Raw genomic sequence first — 18,454 nt, 5'->3', positions numbered from 1 at the left:
TTATTTCATTGGACAAAGAAGATATTTAAAATAATTTCTTCTGAAATCAGAAATATCCATGAAGAAATCCATGTACAAAAGTCCATTCCTCAAAATGGTCCAAAAGCATACACATAAACTTTAAATTCTAAATCTTTAAAAATATGTTTGGGCAAGCTAAGTTTCTTCATTTAGAAAACATTAAACCTAGAAGAAAAAAAACAATAAACTTAATTTAAGTGAGTACTTTGTATCAATAAAATATCTTAGGTCCATCAGACTGGAATAATATTTGTAAGATAGGTACCGAATTAAGATATACACAGGTTATATAATTAACAGAGTAATATATCAACCATTAAAGAGCATTTAATACCATTTAATAAGTGGACAAATGTCTTAAAATACATGCTATGTAGGACATGCAAATAGTCAGTGGACATATACAAATGTGGTATTCTGGGTGACTAGGAGATATTATCCAGTTATGTGCCCACTGGTGAGCCCATCGGTGTGGTTCTCACCAATGAATTCCTTAGTCAATAGTTTGAAGAACAATGATGTTATAGTTGCCCTGAGAAAATTCTGACCAGGAGGAAGATTTGACTGTAAATATATGTTGGGTGTCTGTTGTTTTGGGTTCAGAGAAAGTTTGTATTCAATTACAATACTTCAGCAGTGTAGTTTTTTCTATTTATTGTTCTTAATATTTATAGTATTTTTGAATTTTCAATTTTTTCAAGTAATAGAAGTAGTATCATTATTAGGGACATTTAAAATATTAAACATAGTATATTGAAACAGATATTGACCCTGCTATGAAATCTAACCTTACATCTTTTGTATCACAATAGAGGAAATATGAATTTGTAAAACTTCTTTATGATCCTTCTGAAGTATGTCATCTTTTCTTGACCATTTATACAATACTATATGCCTGTATAATACCATACCTAAGAATAATTATAAAAAAAACTTAATTGCTTTCCTACTATAAATATAAATTTACATTTATTTTTCTAGTAATGAAAATAATTCCTGCAATTGTCAATAAAAACAACACTAGTATGGCATTTTTTGTTGCCTGTATGGTTTCCATTTTGTTTTCCAGGTGACTTTGCAGCATTGATCAGAACTTATGTTCCTCCTTTCTGCACAGCTTCTATTGTAGCCACCATATTTCTTTCCATTTAATAGTCACAGATGTGAAGACTTCTTTTTAAACAATATTTTATTTTTAGATTGTAATATTATTTCATCATTTCCATTTCCATTTTTTCCATTAAAATATAGCATGTGCTGTTCTTTGCTTTCTTCTAAATTCATGGCCCTTTCCCCATTGTTTTTAAATGCATTTATTTCTATGTATGTATAGATTAATTCCTATGTACATAATACAACATGCTTAATTTGTGTAATTTTGCTTGTATGTATGTTTGCCTTGTTGCAAATAATAGAAATGAGTTAATTTAAGATGTAAGAATTAGTTAACAGGAAGCCTGAGCTAATAAACCAGAGTATGTTGCTGATATTAAGCCTCAGAATATCTATTATATAAGTGGCTGCAGGAAGTAGTGAGCATGATCCAGTGGGAGGAGAAAAACCGGTTCAGGGGGATCAGTAGAATGGAGAATATGTGCAGCTACAGATTATGTTGTATTGGGTGACCAATTGTTGTGTCATTGAGTGGGGAAGATATTTTCTCTCATCATTAGCTAACCTTAGTTGCCTATTTATAATGTATTTAGGGATTAAGCTGGTTTAGAAAAGTAGTAGCTGCAGATTCCCCTCTTTGATCTGTGACTTCACTATCCTGGGGTAGGTGGCTAAGTTTCCTTTAGCAGACATCATTTCTGTCCTGAGATGTTGTTTACCACAAAGGTATACATACCATTATTGTACTTTTAAGATTTTTTTCTTTTACACATAGATTTCCTGGCAAGTACTTTTGCAGAGTCATTGGTCTGGGCTGATGCTCTCCTATATTTTGAGTCTGGGCCCTCACTGGAACTACTCCCCTTAGTTATCCTGTTGTTGCCCTCTGTTGTGGAAATCATTCAACTTTCGATCTACATGATTGGTCCATTCGTGTGTTCTAGCAGATCATAGATGGGTAGATGTTGGAGCAGGCCAACTCATAATCCTCTTTTGTCTGGGCAGTTGCTGGGTTGGTGAGCCCGCCAGCACTCTCAGTCTTCACCACCAGGATGAACACTCCAGCATTGCCCTGACTGCTTCATTCCTTGCAGCATAGCAAAGGGTGGGGGCAGTTTTCTCGCTTTCATTCCTTCAGAGTTAGCTATTCCCCCACCTACACTTTCAGCGTCAGCTCTACTGTGTTGCCCAGGGGAGGTGCAGGTATTACTCTCCTGAGTGCTGTAGCTGTTCAGGGGCAGGGACAGACACTCTGCTATTATGAGCTCAGGGCCAGCTCTCCCAGTGCCACAGGTGTCAAGTGGAGGGAGGCATCTCTTCCTAACCCATGCCAACTTATCAAAGATGATGGGTGGGGCCAGATCTCCCATTCTTACATTCTCAGAGTAGGTTCAACTGCACTCTCATCAAAAGGGTCAGCACTACTGGGCAGCCAAGGCAAGATACAGGGCACACTTTCCTGAGTGATATAGTCAGTAAGCAGCAGGGTCATCTTCCTTGCCTACCACAAGTCGTTGGGACAAGGGAAGGAAGACCTCTTTCTCTTCTCCTCACCACTGCATGGCAGATGAGTGGTTGTGGCTCACTATCTCACTTTCACACCATCAAGGCAAGCTCAGCCATGCCTCTGCCAACAGGGCCAACTCTATTGTGCTGTCCAGTTGAGATGCAGGGTCCACTTTCCTGAGTGCTGATGATGCTAAGTGGGAGAGTCACCTTTCTCTTCCATTGTAGGTAATGAGGGGTAAGGATTAAGGGGACATCTCTCCTCTGCCCGTATCACTGTATGACAGATGAGTAGTAGGAACAACACTCCCTTAATCACAGCTTCAGGGCTGTCTCTACCACACCTACCAACAGGGCCAGTTCTATTTTGCAAACCAGGTGAGGTGCATGGCCTGCTCTACTGAGTTCTGCTGCTGGTGAGGGACAGGAGAAGCTCTCATTCCTTTATGACCTCAGGGTCAGCTCTCCCACCTGCCTCAGGCATAGAGGCACTGGGGGGCATCTCTTGTCCCCACTCCGATAGCACCATATGGCAGATGAGGATTGTGACCAGATCTTTTGTACTCATGATCTTGGGGTTAGCTTACCTGTCCCCTGCCCTGTCAACAGGGTCAGCTATGCTATGCTGCCCAGATGAGGTACAGGACCCATTTTCCTGAGTGTTGCAGCTAGTTAAAGGGAGTGTCAGTACCCTGACCAATTGGACACAGTAGGACCAAGGAGATAGGGCTTCTTTCCCTCATCCCATTACCACACGGCAGATGAGAGAGGCAGTATGAGCTATGCCCTCTCATACCTTAAGGGCTGGCTCACCATGTCCCTATCTACAGAATCAACTCTACTCTGCTGCCCAGCTGAGGTCCAGAAACATATCCTCAAATTGCTACAACTGATGATGGGTTGGGTCAGGGACCCTACCTGCTGCAGGTAGCTAGAGATAAAGAGAAGAGCCCATGTTTCCATCCATCACCCATGACACCACATGGCAGATGAGGGGGCATGGTCTGGTCTCCTATTCTCACATTCTCAGGGCCAGCTTACCAATGATTCCATGAACAGTGTCAACTCTATTGTGTTTACTAGATGAGGTGTGGTATAGGACTCTCTCTTCTGACTGCTCCAGCAGGTGAGTGGCAGGCCCAGTTCTCCCTAGTGCTGCAGCCAGTAAGGGGTGGGGCACATTTTCTATAGCCCTGTCCTCTAGGTCTTCATACTATCAGGAGCCAAGAACACCAACACAGACTCTGGCTGCATCAGTACCATGAACCCACACATGGACATTAGCAGCAGCCCATGCCCAGACATCACCATGGTCCTGAGTAACAATAAAACCACCCATCTCAACCCTCTTCTCACCACTTTCACTTCTTCAGATATGCCTCCTTCTACAGAAAATGAACCATTCATTCTCTCTCTCTCTCTCTCTCTCTCTCTCTCTCTCTCTCTCTCTCTCTCTCTCCCTCTCATCCACAACACAACATACGTTTGTTTTCCATAATAGCGCCCATTCCCCTGTGGTGATGGGTCAGACTCTGTTTTCAACTTGGAGACTGAGGTGGTTTGCCCAGAGCCTGTGAATATACCTCTTTGTCCCACTCATGCCATCATGGCCTACTCTTAGAATTATTAAGCCATATATGTTTATTTTATTTTAATTTTGAGGTTATATCAATTCCTTCTTCCCTCTTTTCTCTCATAATCAACCAAATCCCTCACCTCTTTCCTTTATAAAAATTCATATCTGTGTAGTTGTGTGTCTATAAACATTTTGGGAAGGTTACTGGTAGAATTCAGAATATCCCATAACATCTCCTGAATCTGGAGTTAAAATCAACTGTGAGTCACTTGAATTGGCTGCTAGGCACCAAACCTTGGTCCTCCATAAGTGCTATTAGCCACTGTGGTGCCTATCCACCCTCTACTTTAGCTCTTTTTTATTCAACACAGTGTAAGTATTTCTTTTCATTGTTATTTTTTTATTAAGCTATACATTATTCTCTGTCCCCTTCCTTCCTTTCCCCTCTTCTTCTACCTTCTCCTATGACCCCCATGCTTTCAATTTCCTCTTGAGATCTTGTCTTTTTTCTTTCTTATGCAGATCCATTTATGTATTTCTTAGGGTCCTCTTTGTTCTCTGGGGTTACGAATTTTAGGCTGGTTTTACTTTACTTTAAATATAGAAGCCACTTATGAGTGAGTACATATTATATTTGTCTTTCTGCATCGATGTTACCTCACTCAATATATTTTTTCCTAGATCCAACCATTTGTCTGCAAATTTCAAGTTGTTATTGATGGGGCCACTAGGCAAGGAAAATACACAAAACCCACCAAACTAGAAAGTATGAAGTATAATGATATTTGTTTTCAGAGAATGTGGTATTATAGAGAAAATCCTAATGATTCAACAAAATATATGTAATTAGAAAGGAAATTTCATAAAATATCAGTCAACACTAAAAAATTAATTTTCATGTACTAACAAGGAACAGCTTCAGAAATAAAATTAATAAAATAAGTCTAGATAACAGAATATTAAAAATAATAAAATAATGGAGCCAGAGAGATCATTTTAAGTAAAATGTTTGGTTCTCAAAAATGAAGGTTTGAGAAGGTACATTAAGGATAGATAGCTCCATCCCATGGTTCGGTACTTGAAGGGAATAAGGACTTCCAACTGTGGAATTCTCATCTGTGTTTCTTGGATGTGGATTCTTTTTGACGTGAGCTGCTGTTATAGCTTCCCTACCATGATAGGATATACCCTCAGACAATGAACCCATATAAACCATTTTTCAGTCTGCTTCTGTCAGGCATTTATCACAGCAACAAGAAAATAACTAGTACTGCATCTAAAGGTGAAAGGTTTTTCTACAGAATGGCAGTATGAAAAATGAAAAAATAAGACTCATTGACTGACCAGAATAATCAAATAGAAATTTCTAGCATATGTTTTATAAGTAACACTTCCTCAAGATACATACGTCATTAAAAGAAGCACTGCTTGTGTTTCATGTGACAGCTCCGAAGGTTACATGCTATAACACTCTACATGTACCAGATACAGAACTTGGTAAGCAAAGAGTACAGTGTGGACAATTCTCATTTAAATTCAGAAACAAATCTAAGTCACAGATTCCCTACAGAGTCTTAGATGATTGGGGACATGATAGTTTGTCTTTTTACATCCACTGAGGAGTGAAGAGAAAATACAAGACTAATTTTGAATCCCTTAAGATCTAAAGACAGATTATCATCTACAGTGTAAAATAATCCCCAAGTTCCTTATTCTAAATAAATGCTAATCTCTGGGGAAGAGGCAGGCACATTGCCATTCTGCTTATAAGCAAAAGTAGTCTGCAGGGAAGCTTACATGAAATCTTCAGAGCCTTCTCTACTGGAAGTGTGATGATATTACAGATCATTTTTTCCTTCTTTTAGTAAAGACTTGAAGTAATAATCTCAAATAATTTCTTTAAAATTCATAGATCATTAAAATATATTTAAGGCATTAAGTCATAACTATGTCTTGCTGGAATGATAAGATATGAACCTGAAATTTTCTACAAGATAAACAGGGATAAATAGGAACCCAAAAGCTCTTTAAGGTTTGTACTGGGACTTCTAGCAAAGGGAATGGGTGTATTTCTGACTCCTTTGCCTGATCTTTGGTCTTTTTTTCCTCCTCTTGGGTTATCTTGTCCAGCCTCATTATGATGACTTTTGCCTTGAATCATTGTATCCTATTTTGTTGTGTTTGGTTTCTGTCTCTTGGAGGCTTGTTCTTCTCTGAAGAGAAACAGAAGCGTACTGGACCAGAAGGAGAGGGAGGTATTGGAGATCTTGAAAGAGTGGAGGGGGGGTGTATTGTATTAGTGTATTTTGGATGTATTGTAAGAGAAAAGAATGAGAGAGAGAGAGAGAGAGAGAGAGAGAGAGAGAGAGAGAGAGAGAGAGAGAGAGAGAGAGAGAGAGAGAATGGATTCTAGGCATAGTAATAGGTTTCCTAATATAGAATGGTCTTTGGAAATGCTGTTTCTTCCCTATCCTATACAACTTGAGGCTAAATGAAAGCAGCAGAAGAAAGCATTTGAGAATCAGAGAGTGGTAAGAGGCATTATTGGCAATTGGAATTGCAACGTCTCTGTTAGGGTTCTTCTGAATGGGCAGAACTCAAATCTTCAGGATTTATGACTCTCTGACATGGAGTAGCAGATACATCAATCTTGTTCTTATAGTTTTACTTTAGACACATGCTTATAATTCATGCCATAGAAGAGTACAAGTGTAGAGTCTGTAGCAGCAGAAGCCAGCTCTGACTTACCAAGACTTATACTTCAGACATCATTGATGTGAAGAAAGCTCTAATAAAGAACAAATTATGTAGTTTGAGTCATTTTTATTCCTTTTTATTTTTCTTCTTCATTTTTGATTGCATGTTCTTATCGAAAAATAATATTGAAATTTGATACTGCTGGCCTTAAGACTGTAAAATAATTTGCTTTTGATTTTAATAGTTGATTCTGCATATATATTTGGGTTGAGAGAAAACATTCCCAGAATATAAATCACAGGTGCTGAGGATCCTTGTCTAGTGTGGATCATTGTTTAATGTAACTCTTTTTGTTAAGTCTACAGATTGCCCTAGAAAAAGATGGATGCCGTAAATACCTCTTTGGTGACTGAATTCATTCTGGTAGGATTAACAGACCAGCCTGATCTCCAAATGCCACTTTTCTTTGTCTTTCTAGCCATGTATATGGTCACTGCATTGGGAAATTTGGGTTTGATGATTCTAGTTTTGCTGAATTCACATCTTCACACACCTATGTATTTTTTTCTCTTTAACTTGTCCTTTATAGACTTTTGTTATTCTTCTGTGTTAACTCCAAAAATGTTGATGAACTTCGTACTAAGGAGAAATGCCATTTCCTATATGCAATGTATGACTCAGCTCTATTTCTTTTGTTTTTTTGTTGTTTCTGAATGCTATGTGCTGACTTCAATGGCCTATGATCGCTATGTGGCTATTTGTAATCCACTTTTGTATAATGTTGTCATGTCCCCTCAAGTCTGTTTAAATCTAATGCTTGGTTCATATTTGATGGCATTTTCTGATGCTGTAGCTCACACTGTATGCATGCTGAGATTGACCTTCTGTAATGCAAACACCATCAACCACTATTTCTGTGACATCCTCCCATTGCTCCAGCTTTCCTGTACTAGCACCTATGTTAATCAACTTGTAGCTTATGTCGTAGTCATCATCAACATCATTGTTCCCACTCCTACCATAATTATCTCCTATGGTTTCATCCTTTCAAGTATCATCCGCATCAGTTCCTCTGAGGGCAGGTCCAAAGCCTTCAGCACCTGCAGTTCCCATATCCTTGCTGTTTCTCTATTTTTTGGTTCTGGAGCATTTATGTATTTCAAACCCTCCTCTGCTGGATCTGTGGATGGAGCAAAAATCTCTTCTGTTTTCTATACCAATGTAGTTCCTATGATGAATCCCTTAATCTACAGTTTGAGAAATAAAAATGTTAAAGTTGCCCTAAGAAAAACCTTGACAAGGTGGAAGGTTTGACTGGGTTTAATGTCTTCATGGCTGCACTTTTGAGTACAGGCACAGTTTATATTTAGCGAGCACATTTGTTTGGCAGCTCTGTATCTCATGTGTTTTTCTAAGAAAATGTTCTTAATTTATTTTTTTGATTTATTGAAACAAAAGAAAATATTACCAGACAGAGAAATGTATAAGATTCAGCATAATGTAATAAAATGTGTATGTATGTGTATATAATGATAAAACAAAACTTCTGTCTGCTTTTCATCATATTATGAGACTGAAAATAATGAAAGTATACCACAGAAGGAAATTATTTCCTGGTCTTAAGCAATGAAAAGATACTTCTCCATTTTTTTTTTTTTTGATAAAACACGGGCCAAAAGCAGCTTGGAGTAAAGGAATGGTTTCTCTGGCATGCAGCTTACAGTCTATCAGTTATGGAAGTGAAGGAAAGAACACGGAAGTGGAGCTGAAGCAGACAAAATGGAGGAATTCTCAGTGGCTTGTTTTCAGAGGTTTGCTTTGCTTATACATGCCCAGTAGCATTACTTCCTACAATGGGCTGGACCATCTGACATAAATCATGTACCAAGAAATTGCCTCTCAATTCACATTCACAGCAAATCTAGAGGAAACAGTCCCTCAGCTGAGGTTTTGTCTTCCCAGGTGACTTAGTTTGTGTCAAGTTGGCAAAAGCTAATCAACAAATTTGAATTAGATAATCATAGCCTATACTCACTCAAGCATTACTAAATCAGAGATTCTTAAACTTTTTTCTTTTACAATGCTATTTTAAGGAAGAACGTTTTACATAACTTTTTACATAGACATATTGATATATTATACATATAACAAGAAGAAGAACTACAATATAGTACTTATAATAATTTAAATAACTTTACTTTAATATATTTGTTGTTTCTAGTGTTTTTTGAGTTAAGAAAGAGATGCAGAAAGAAAGACATGTGTGTGTGTAAGTGTAGGTGTGTTACAAAGTATAAAAAAAGATCTGAGGAAAGCTTGGATGTCAGTATTCATTTTCCATCCTGTTTTGGGGATAGGGTTTCTTGTTGCTCAAAGATAGTTTTCCCCTGTTAGTAATACATTCACTTATAAATTTTTACCTCTTTTCTCAGTTTCAGAACATTGATATGGCAGCTTTCAGCTAGCACACCAAGCTTTGTGTGGATTCTGAGGATCTGGAATTGGGTTTCCACACTTGAGCTACAAGGGCTTTACTTAGTGAGCCATTTTCTCGGCCCCTGAAGCAGTTTTATGAATAGCATGTCAAACTTCTCAGCTCTAAAAGGAAAAAATTCACATATTAGTAAGAAAGGTGTGTTTATTTTAATTCATATATGAATTATACCTTGAGTGAATGATGAATAGTCCATGACTAGGCCATCTTCCATACTTCAGAGTTTATAAATATTTAACTATATAATAGTCACCACTTTTTTTTTTTTGTAAATCGAACTATTTTGTCAAAGTTTATTTAGGGCAGCTTCAGAAGTTGTTCAAACTTCCACCCAAAACCGAAGCCAACGTTTATTTAAGTTATTTAACATAACCTTGTATGTGGAAGGTGTGCTCATAGGTTTTCATTTCCTATGAAAAAAATTAGGGAATGTTGATGCAGATTTCACTGAATTGTAGATTGCTTTTACTATTATGGCCATTTTCACAATATTAAAACTACCAATCCATGAGCATTGGAAGTCTTTCCATCATGTGGTAGTTTCATTTGTTTTTCAGTGTCTTAAATTTCTCATCATCCTGGTATCCTGTGCATACAGATAGATGTTAAGAGCATATTTTATGCTGGTATTGTTGATTCTAGATATGAAAAATGACCAACAGACACATAAGACTTTACATAAAGGTGCAAAATTAGATATTTGTCATAGCTTTTAAGGAGGCTGACGTATCTTACAAGTTGGCACTTAAAGGAGATATTTTGCTTACCAATGGATGATGTACAGAAGATAATAGATGTTCTAAATTACAAGTCAAAGACACAAAAGAGGAAACTTCATGAATGATGGGAAAAGGCAACCCTAATGATTTGAAAAATGCTTTTTCATTATTTGACTAAAAAACCCATATGAATGTTCTTAATAAAAATGAGTAGAAATAACTATTTTAATTAGCATTATTCTTAAGTGCTACACAGGTCATATAGGATGAAAAACTGTGAAAATAGAAATTTTCTGTTGTAACCTTATCCAGTTGTATGACAGATTCTATTTATGCCAATTTGTCAATGTGTATGAGGTGCTAATGAAAGCTGATTCTTTTGAAACTTTTAGAGTGAACAAGCCTTTGTACATCTATACATAGAACACCTGAATATATCTATTATAAGCAAACAAAGAAAATTAAAGAAAACAATGCCTTAATATCACATTCACCCTTTAAGTTAATGCAGAAGACAATGAAAGCAAGGAAGTTCTTATAACATTTTTCAGCTATAGTAGGGCAGACACATTCTCACTGAGAACGGTGAAAGGTGTTGACTGAGTATTCTAAGGAGACCACCAACTTCATCTTTCCTACGTGGGGCAGTAAGAAACCTACCAATATTAATGGAGCCCCATAGGTGAATACATTGGCTTAGCTTTATTTGAAAGGCTGAGTATTTTGATACTTGTGGGAAAAAAATCAGTATTGACTCTAATGCTCAGCAGACATTAATAAATGGGCAAAAAAATTTTATGTCTGTTCATCTGTTTGTTTATTTGTGTATCTGGCTATCAATCCACTTTTCTGTCTATTTATCTATACTGAAGAAACTGTCTGAGTTGCCCCCCAAAATAATTTTAGCCCCCAAAATTCATAGCTTCTGTGATTTCATATGGGTTACTTAAAGTTTTAAGATAGTGGTATCTTGACTGGTCAGCATAATTTTCTTTTTCTTCTATACATAAAAATAAGTTTGAGAGATTCATATAGCTACCGAGTTTCTCAAGTTTTAAAAATAAACTAATTAATTGTCAAAGGGAACAATTCAATTTAAGTTGAAGTTACTAATTTTTCTTTAAGGAATACCTATAAAGCTTCAACCCTATAAGAATCTCATGCTGGATTTCAAGTGAATACAAGAGTCATCTTTGGGGGTTAGTGGTGCACCATCTATAACAGCAGTTACTGGGGTGCAGTTATGGTAGGAGCGATACTTTTTAAGGTAGATTTTTTTAAAAAAAATTTAGACAGGATTTCTATGTAGATTTGGTACCTTCCTAGGAACTAACTTTTGTAGAGCAGACTGGCCTTGAATTAACAGAATCCACTTGAGGATTAAAGGAGTACATCACCATGGCCTGGCCTAACATGATAATTTTAAAGTAGTGATACAATTTTCTGGGAATATCTAAATAAATTACAAACTGTTAAGCTTTTATTTAAAGTATTTTATCCAAATGTTTATGCCAATAGGGACACATTAGATACTCTTTAGAATGAATGGTTTCCAACATGCGTTGTACCCTCTCAACTTTGATCCAATATTGGTTGGATGAACTGAAACCAATCTGTCCAGAAAATATCCAGGATGCAAGCTTTATACAAAAATGAATGAGAACATGAAAAGGATATAGTAAAGAAGCCTAGAATGATTCATAATAAGCAAATGATCTGCCAATTTGTTCCATCCTTGTGTATAGTTTACCTCCCAGCAGAAAGGTCAATGTTAAGTGAAAATTTTATTGATTCTGCAGAGACAGAAGACAATGCTCTTCAGCTTACAAACACTTGTATATACTGATTAATTAATTAATATTTTTTTAACTGTGTGAGTTACATAAATTTCAAATAAGTCTTGTTTGTATTTGTTTCTGCGTGTATACTGTCTGTATATAGGTTTTGTAAATCTTTACTTTTTCAAATGTTAAAAGGCCTATTTTTGAATACTAAGATATTTCACATTGAATACAAAATGCTTAAAGCTATTATATGTAAATTTTACATACAAATCTGTAAATATATAACATCAAGTAGAAAGTATTAATCTTTAAAGTTGGCACTATATAGTAATATGTGACATAAGAAGATTTTCATATAAAACCTGAGACTCTGTGACCATACTTCATCCAGACCTGTTCACCAGACTGTTTTTCATCTCTGCATGCTAGCGTCTATTATGTCTTTTAATATTTTATATACTGTATGTATATAAAATATTAAAAATGGAGGAGGGATAACATGATATTTATCTTTCTAAGTCTCGATTTATTTATATCTATTTAATTTCTATTTATAGTATAAAATTTAGAATATCATAAAATTAACAACACGATAAAATGCAAATTATTATTAATAATATATTAATGTCAATATACAAAATATGTTATATAATATATTTATATTATATAATTATTTAAATATTATTAACATAATAAGTCAAGGTAAATTAAAGAGAAAGATCATTAATTTGAGAGTGAGATAAAGTATGAGCATGGGAGTGCTTGAAGGAAGAAAAGGTGCTTGATTCAATTATATTTTATTTTTGTAAACATTTAAGACTCTTTATTTATAGATTTTAATATTTTTATTTTTGAAAATTAAAATAAATTGCATATTTCCCATTCCTGTTTCCATCCCTTCCCTTGAAGAACTTCTTGCTCTCTGTACAATTCATGGCCCTATATCTTTATTCATTATTACATATATCCATATATTTTCTTAAGTATGTAAATACAACATCTTAGTCCATATATTGATATTTGTTTTTATATGAGTTCAAAGCTGATCACTTATATTGATATTGGATAACCAATTAAAATAGGTTTCTCTGTGAAAAAATCAATTTGTTCGACTCCCAGCATTCTATAGAATTGTTTTCAGTTCTATAGGGTTGAAGCCCCATGAAATATTTCCTCCTATGTTAGTATGTCATCTGGCATTATTTTTTTCAGACATGTATTTATAAAAATAGGATTTGCAATCTTTCTGACAATTTAGCACTGGAAATGACTTGCTATAACACCATACAACTTTCAGATACAGAATTTAGTCCAGACAGGACCTGTGGATAATACTCACTTAACTACAAAAGCAAGAGATGAAGAAACCCAAACTCAGATTTCCCTTCAGATTACAAGACAATTGGGAAGGCAAGAGTCTATCTTTCTATCAATGCCGGGGGATACATGTTCTCTAGAGTGAATGGAAAGGATGAGTGTAATTGTGAGTCCCTCAGGAAATTAGGATCATGATCCAGAGTGGATTCACTTTCCTCAGTGCCTCCTTTTGTTTAAATGTTCTCCTGTTGGGACATTCTTTGCTCTGCTTATAAACACATACATCCTGAGGTTAAAGGGCAATTTCTCTGTTTCCAGAAAAGACTCAAAACATTAATCATAAATAATGTTCTGCAATTCAGAAAATGGTACAGAAAAATTTAATCTTATGTATATCGTCCTCAAATTGAAATATCAGAAACCTCTGAATCTGAAATATTTATCCTGATAAACAAGGATAAATGGAAAAATAAGCATCCTCTAATGTTTGGATTGAAAACTGTGAATTTCTGAATTCCAGGTATACTAACACCTTCTTTTTCTTTCTTTTTAAATGAAAGTTTGTCTATTATTGTATTGATACAAAAAAATTTTCACATAGTATAGTCTGATTACAGTTTCCTCTCTTTCAACTCCTCTTATGTCCTCCTAGCCTCTCTTCTCATCCAAAAATCCATTCCCTTTCTGTTTCTTGAAATATGATAGTCTTTAGCAACTGCTTTCCTGTCCTGTTCAAAATGACATCTAAATGAAACAGTCAGAAGATGGATTAGAGTGAGGTGTTGGTGGCCACTGGAGTTGCAGCATATTTGTTAGGAGTTTCTTGCATGGTCAAGAGTCAAGTCTTCTGGAGTCATGACTCTGACACTGGTGCAGGAAACATTCTTTCAGACCTCTCTTTTTCTTTTAGGTTTAAATTAGGCACATGATTTTCATTCAGACCACAGCAAAAGTGAATCTGAAGCAGCTGTAAAAACTTGTATTTTCTATGCATCTACTTCCAATTTTGTTATATGGGAGCCTGTATTAAAAAAAAAAAACAGGAAATAGGAGAATATTGAATCCTCGTGTATTCTCCTTTCCCTTGTGATTCATTTTAAAAATTGTAAAATTTCAATATCAATTTCTTTCTTAGTTAAGATAATTTGTTTGTGACTGTGACAATTGATTCTATATGCATAGTGGAGCTTGAAAAATTATTTCCAGCATATATATCATAAATGGGAAGAACCGATGCCTAGTGTGAATATTTCACTTATACAGCTCTACTTTCTGTGTCCACAGATTCCTTTAGAGAAAAATGGACACAGTAAATGTCTCAGTGGTGACTGAATTCATTCTGGTAGGATTTTCAGACCAGCCTGATATCCAAATGCCCTTGTTCTTTCTGTTTCTAGCAATGTATCTTATCACTGCATTGGGAAATTTGTGTTTGATAATTCTGACTGTGCTGAACTCTCACCTCCCCACTCCTATGTACTTTTTTCTCTTTAACTTGTCCTTTATAGACCTCTGCTATTGTTCTGTGTTCACTCCCAAAATGCTGATGAACTTTGTATTAAGGAAAAATTTAATTTCTTACAATGAATGTATGACTCAAGTCTATTTCTTTTGTTTTTTTGTTATTTCTGAGTGCTATGTGTTGACTTCAATGGCCTATGATCGCTACATGGCCATCTGTAATCCATTGTTGTATAATATTGTCATGTCTCCTACATTATGTTTGAACCTTATGCTTGGTTCATATTTTATTGCATTTTCTGATGCTGTAGCTCACACTGTGTGCATGCTGAGACTGACCTTCTGTAATGACAACACCATTAACCACTATTTCTGTGATATTCCTCCTTTACTCCAGCTTGCCTGCACAAGCACATACGTCAATGAACTTGTCATTATTGTTGTTGGGAGCATCAACATAATTGTTCCTACTTCAACTATCTTTATCTCTTATGGGTTCATCCTTTCCAGCATCTTCCACATCAGTTCCTCTGAGGGCAGGTCCAAAGCCTTCAGCACCTGCAGCTCCCACATTCTTGTTGTTTCTCTGTTCTATGTTTCAGGTGCACTTGTGTATTTCAAACCCTCCTCAGCTGGGTCTTTGAATGAAGGAAAAATCTCTTCTGTCTTTTATACCATTGTGGTCCCCATGTTGAATCCCTTAATCTACAGCTTAAGGAACAAAGATATTAAAGTTGCCTTTAGGAAAACCCTGAGCAGCAGAAAGTTTTAAATGGACAGGGTTGTCTTTTTGCCTCTTATTTTTTTACACAGAAATATTTCCAATTGATGTGTAGTATTATATTGGTAGACATCGTTTTCTTTCATAGAAAATGTTTCTCTTCTCATTTTATTTTTTTCCAGTTTAAGAACAGGCAGAATCTCTTGGTATAATCTTGAAGCTATATCTGATTCTTTCTTCATTAAATGAAGTCTGAGTCTTATAGATTTGATTTTAGTATTTCTAGAGTTGGACATCTTCTTTTAAGTCATTTATACCATTTTCATGCTCTGTTTTATTTAAAAAATAATATTATTGAAACAATTTAGACTTTCCCCATTCATTAAAAGTTTACCTTTTTCTCCTCTAGCAATCTAAATCATGTCTTCAAATAGACAAGTGAAACAACACTAGCAAGGTGGTTTCCACTGTGTGCGGGCTTCTAATTTTGAATACATGTTTAATTAATTAATTAAATTTAAGTAATGTATAATTCAAACATCTGATTCTTTTTTCTTTACATTTTTCCATTTGAAAACAACATATTCCTTTCAATTGCCAGTGCAATAGGTATGATTTATTGGTTATTGATAGCTTATTGCAAACTATAGAGTATCCTAATTGTCCCAGATTTCAACCAACCTATTAATTCACATGTTCCTTTGAATGTTTTATTACTATTTTGTAAATATGAGCATAATATGAAACTAGATTATGGTTGTCTGTTGTGGACCCCTGTGTCTAGAGTTTCTTCAGTGGTCACTTTATTTTGAATTGTTCCTTTGGTTAGAAAAAGCCAGGATTTTTGCAGTAATGAGTTTAGTTCATCTACAAAATTAAAATTATATAATTTGAATGTTTCAAGTATCTAGTAACTCAATAAATAAAGTCCAGGGAAAGAAAGTATGCCAGCAAAAGTCATTAAACCAGGAGCCACAAATAGGGACTGTAAATAAATAGTTTTCCCCTGCAATTGGCTCACTGAGGGATTCTGGTAATCATAGTGTCATTAGAATCTTAACTTTCTTCTGTTGAGCATTGCAAATATTTCCCTTGCTTTATTAATCTCACATTATCTTTCTCACCAACAATGACTGTACATTAGTATTGCTTGGAGTAATGAAGATTACTTTATTGGTCAGTGAAGGCAGGCTACGTTTTCTGAGTCCAAGTAGAATGAGGACAGCTAAGTCAAAAAATAAAGAGAGTGGCCATTGAGACTCTACTTCAGACAGTGCAGGGCAGACAATGGAGGCCTCTGAGGCTTCTTTTAGTTTTTCTGGAACTTGATATTCTAGGGGCTATGAGAGTGGCTCCAGCTCAGCCCCAGGGTGCCGAAAGCAAAATGCTTCTCAGGAGTGAAGGTGGTGTAAAAGATTTCTACATTAACTTTACACATGCTAATGCTCTTTTCAAGTGCTCTTTTTTTGTTCTTTTTCTATGCTGATAATAGTGCCCTACATCTAGCTTTTATATACTTCTTCTAAAATCTATTCTCTTATAGGAGCCTTGAAACAAAGAGGAGCTAAGTCACTCACCATGGCAACACATAGGTCCAAGACCATAGTAACAAAACCTCAACAAGACAAGGGGGTGCACAATTTCCAATGACATCTTTGAGACACAGACCCATTGTTAGTAGATTTGCACGTGAAGAAGAATTGGCATGCTTTTCTTAGTAACCTTGGTTGGACTTTTGTGACTCTTAGCTTTCATTTTTTTCTTTTTCTATTGTATTTATGAAGCTATATATTTTTTTCTCTGCTCCCCTCCCTTCCTCCCCCTTCCTTGTCCTTCCTCCCCCTTCCCCTTTTACCATGTTCCTTTATCCCCATGCTCCCAGTTTACTCAAAAGATCTTTCCTTTCTCTATTTCCCATGTATATTAGATCCATATGTGTCTCTCTTAGGGTTCTCTTTGTTTTTTAGGTTCTCTGGAGTTGTGAATTGTAGGCTGGTTTTCTTTTCTTTATGTCTAAGCCGCTTGTGAATGAGTAAATATTATACATGTCTTTATGGGTCTGGGTCACCTCACTTAATATGATGTTTTCTAGATCCATACATTTGCCCGCAAATTTCAAGATGTTATTATTTTTTTCCACTGTGTAGTACTCTATGGTGTATAGCTTTCTTTTCCCAAAAAATCTTTAGTTTAGTTGAACTTATTCTGAGGTAAAAATGAGCTAATTATGTGTAGTTAGGAAGGCAGGCTTGTAGGTGTCTGTAGTCCTTATGGAACAATATATCTAACTATGAAGAATGTTCTAGTATATATTCTATATATCAAAACTACATGGCTAAATGAAGAAGTCATATATTTGACCATCCACAGATATGGGTGCTCATATGAATGAGATTCAATCACAAGATTACATGTGTGAAAATGCATCGTATCAGGGAGATATAATAGCTGTTATTATACAAGTGAAATTACAGAAAATAAAAACAGTTTTCAGAATAAGCTGCAATTGCATTGTGGCATGTAGTAGCTCATGATAAACACAATTAACAATCTGGAAATTGTGAGGATTGAAACATCTCTGGAGAGGTTAAACAACTTAAGTTAATTGACAATTAAGAAAAGTTTAACCCAAAGGCAGTTAGAGATAAGTAAATTATTCCATCATTGTTGACTTTCATATGGGTTTCCCATAGAGGATTTCTCTGCAAAATGAACAAAATATCTACCAAATGGACTGTAATAGCAAAATAAAAGTATTAAGCACAAAAAGATTATTTCCAAATAAATACCGAAGAGCTGCCTTTTTCCCTTTGTGAAACAACATGAGTGGATAAAGTGTTTATAGTCAAGAGTCTTTTTAAAACAATCACCTGAAACGGGGCTGTGGTGTCACACACCTTTAATTCTAGCACTTGAGAGGCAGAGATGGGCAAATCTCTATGCATTCAAGGCCATGCTGGTTAGTTCCAGGACAGCAAGGACTGTTTAACAGAGAAACCTGTCTCAAGGAAAAAAAAGAAGAAACAAACAAACAAAAACCAAAAA

General features: G+C 35.7%; 2 protein-coding genes across 2 annotated transcripts; both read left to right on the top strand.

Annotated features, from left to right (window-relative positions):
- Positions 1-5,704: 5,704 nt before the first annotated feature.
- On the top strand, positions 5,705-8,227 carry LOC142846206 (olfactory receptor 8B3-like). The gene is made up of 2 exons (XM_075966331.1): positions 5,705-5,713; positions 7,289-8,227. The coding sequence occupies exon 2, from the start codon at positions 7,295-7,297 to the stop codon at positions 8,225-8,227; it is 933 nt and encodes a 310-aa protein (XP_075822446.1). The 5' UTR covers positions 5,705-5,713; positions 7,289-7,294.
- A 6,300-nt stretch (positions 8,228-14,527) lies between these two features.
- On the top strand, positions 14,528-15,460 carry LOC142846205 (olfactory receptor 8B8-like). Its single transcript, XM_075966330.1, has one exon. The coding sequence runs from the start codon at positions 14,528-14,530 to the stop codon at positions 15,458-15,460; it is 933 nt and encodes a 310-aa protein (XP_075822445.1).
- The last annotated feature ends 2,994 nt before the right edge of the window (positions 15,461-18,454 follow it).

Source organism: Microtus pennsylvanicus, chromosome 3 (assembly GCF_037038515.1).
Source record: "Microtus pennsylvanicus isolate mMicPen1 chromosome 3, mMicPen1.hap1, whole genome shotgun sequence".
In the NCBI taxonomy this organism is placed as follows: domain Eukaryota; kingdom Metazoa; phylum Chordata; class Mammalia; order Rodentia; family Cricetidae; genus Microtus; species Microtus pennsylvanicus.
The sequence above is the reverse complement of the archived record's forward strand: the minus strand, read 5'-3'. Positions and strand labels throughout refer to the sequence as shown.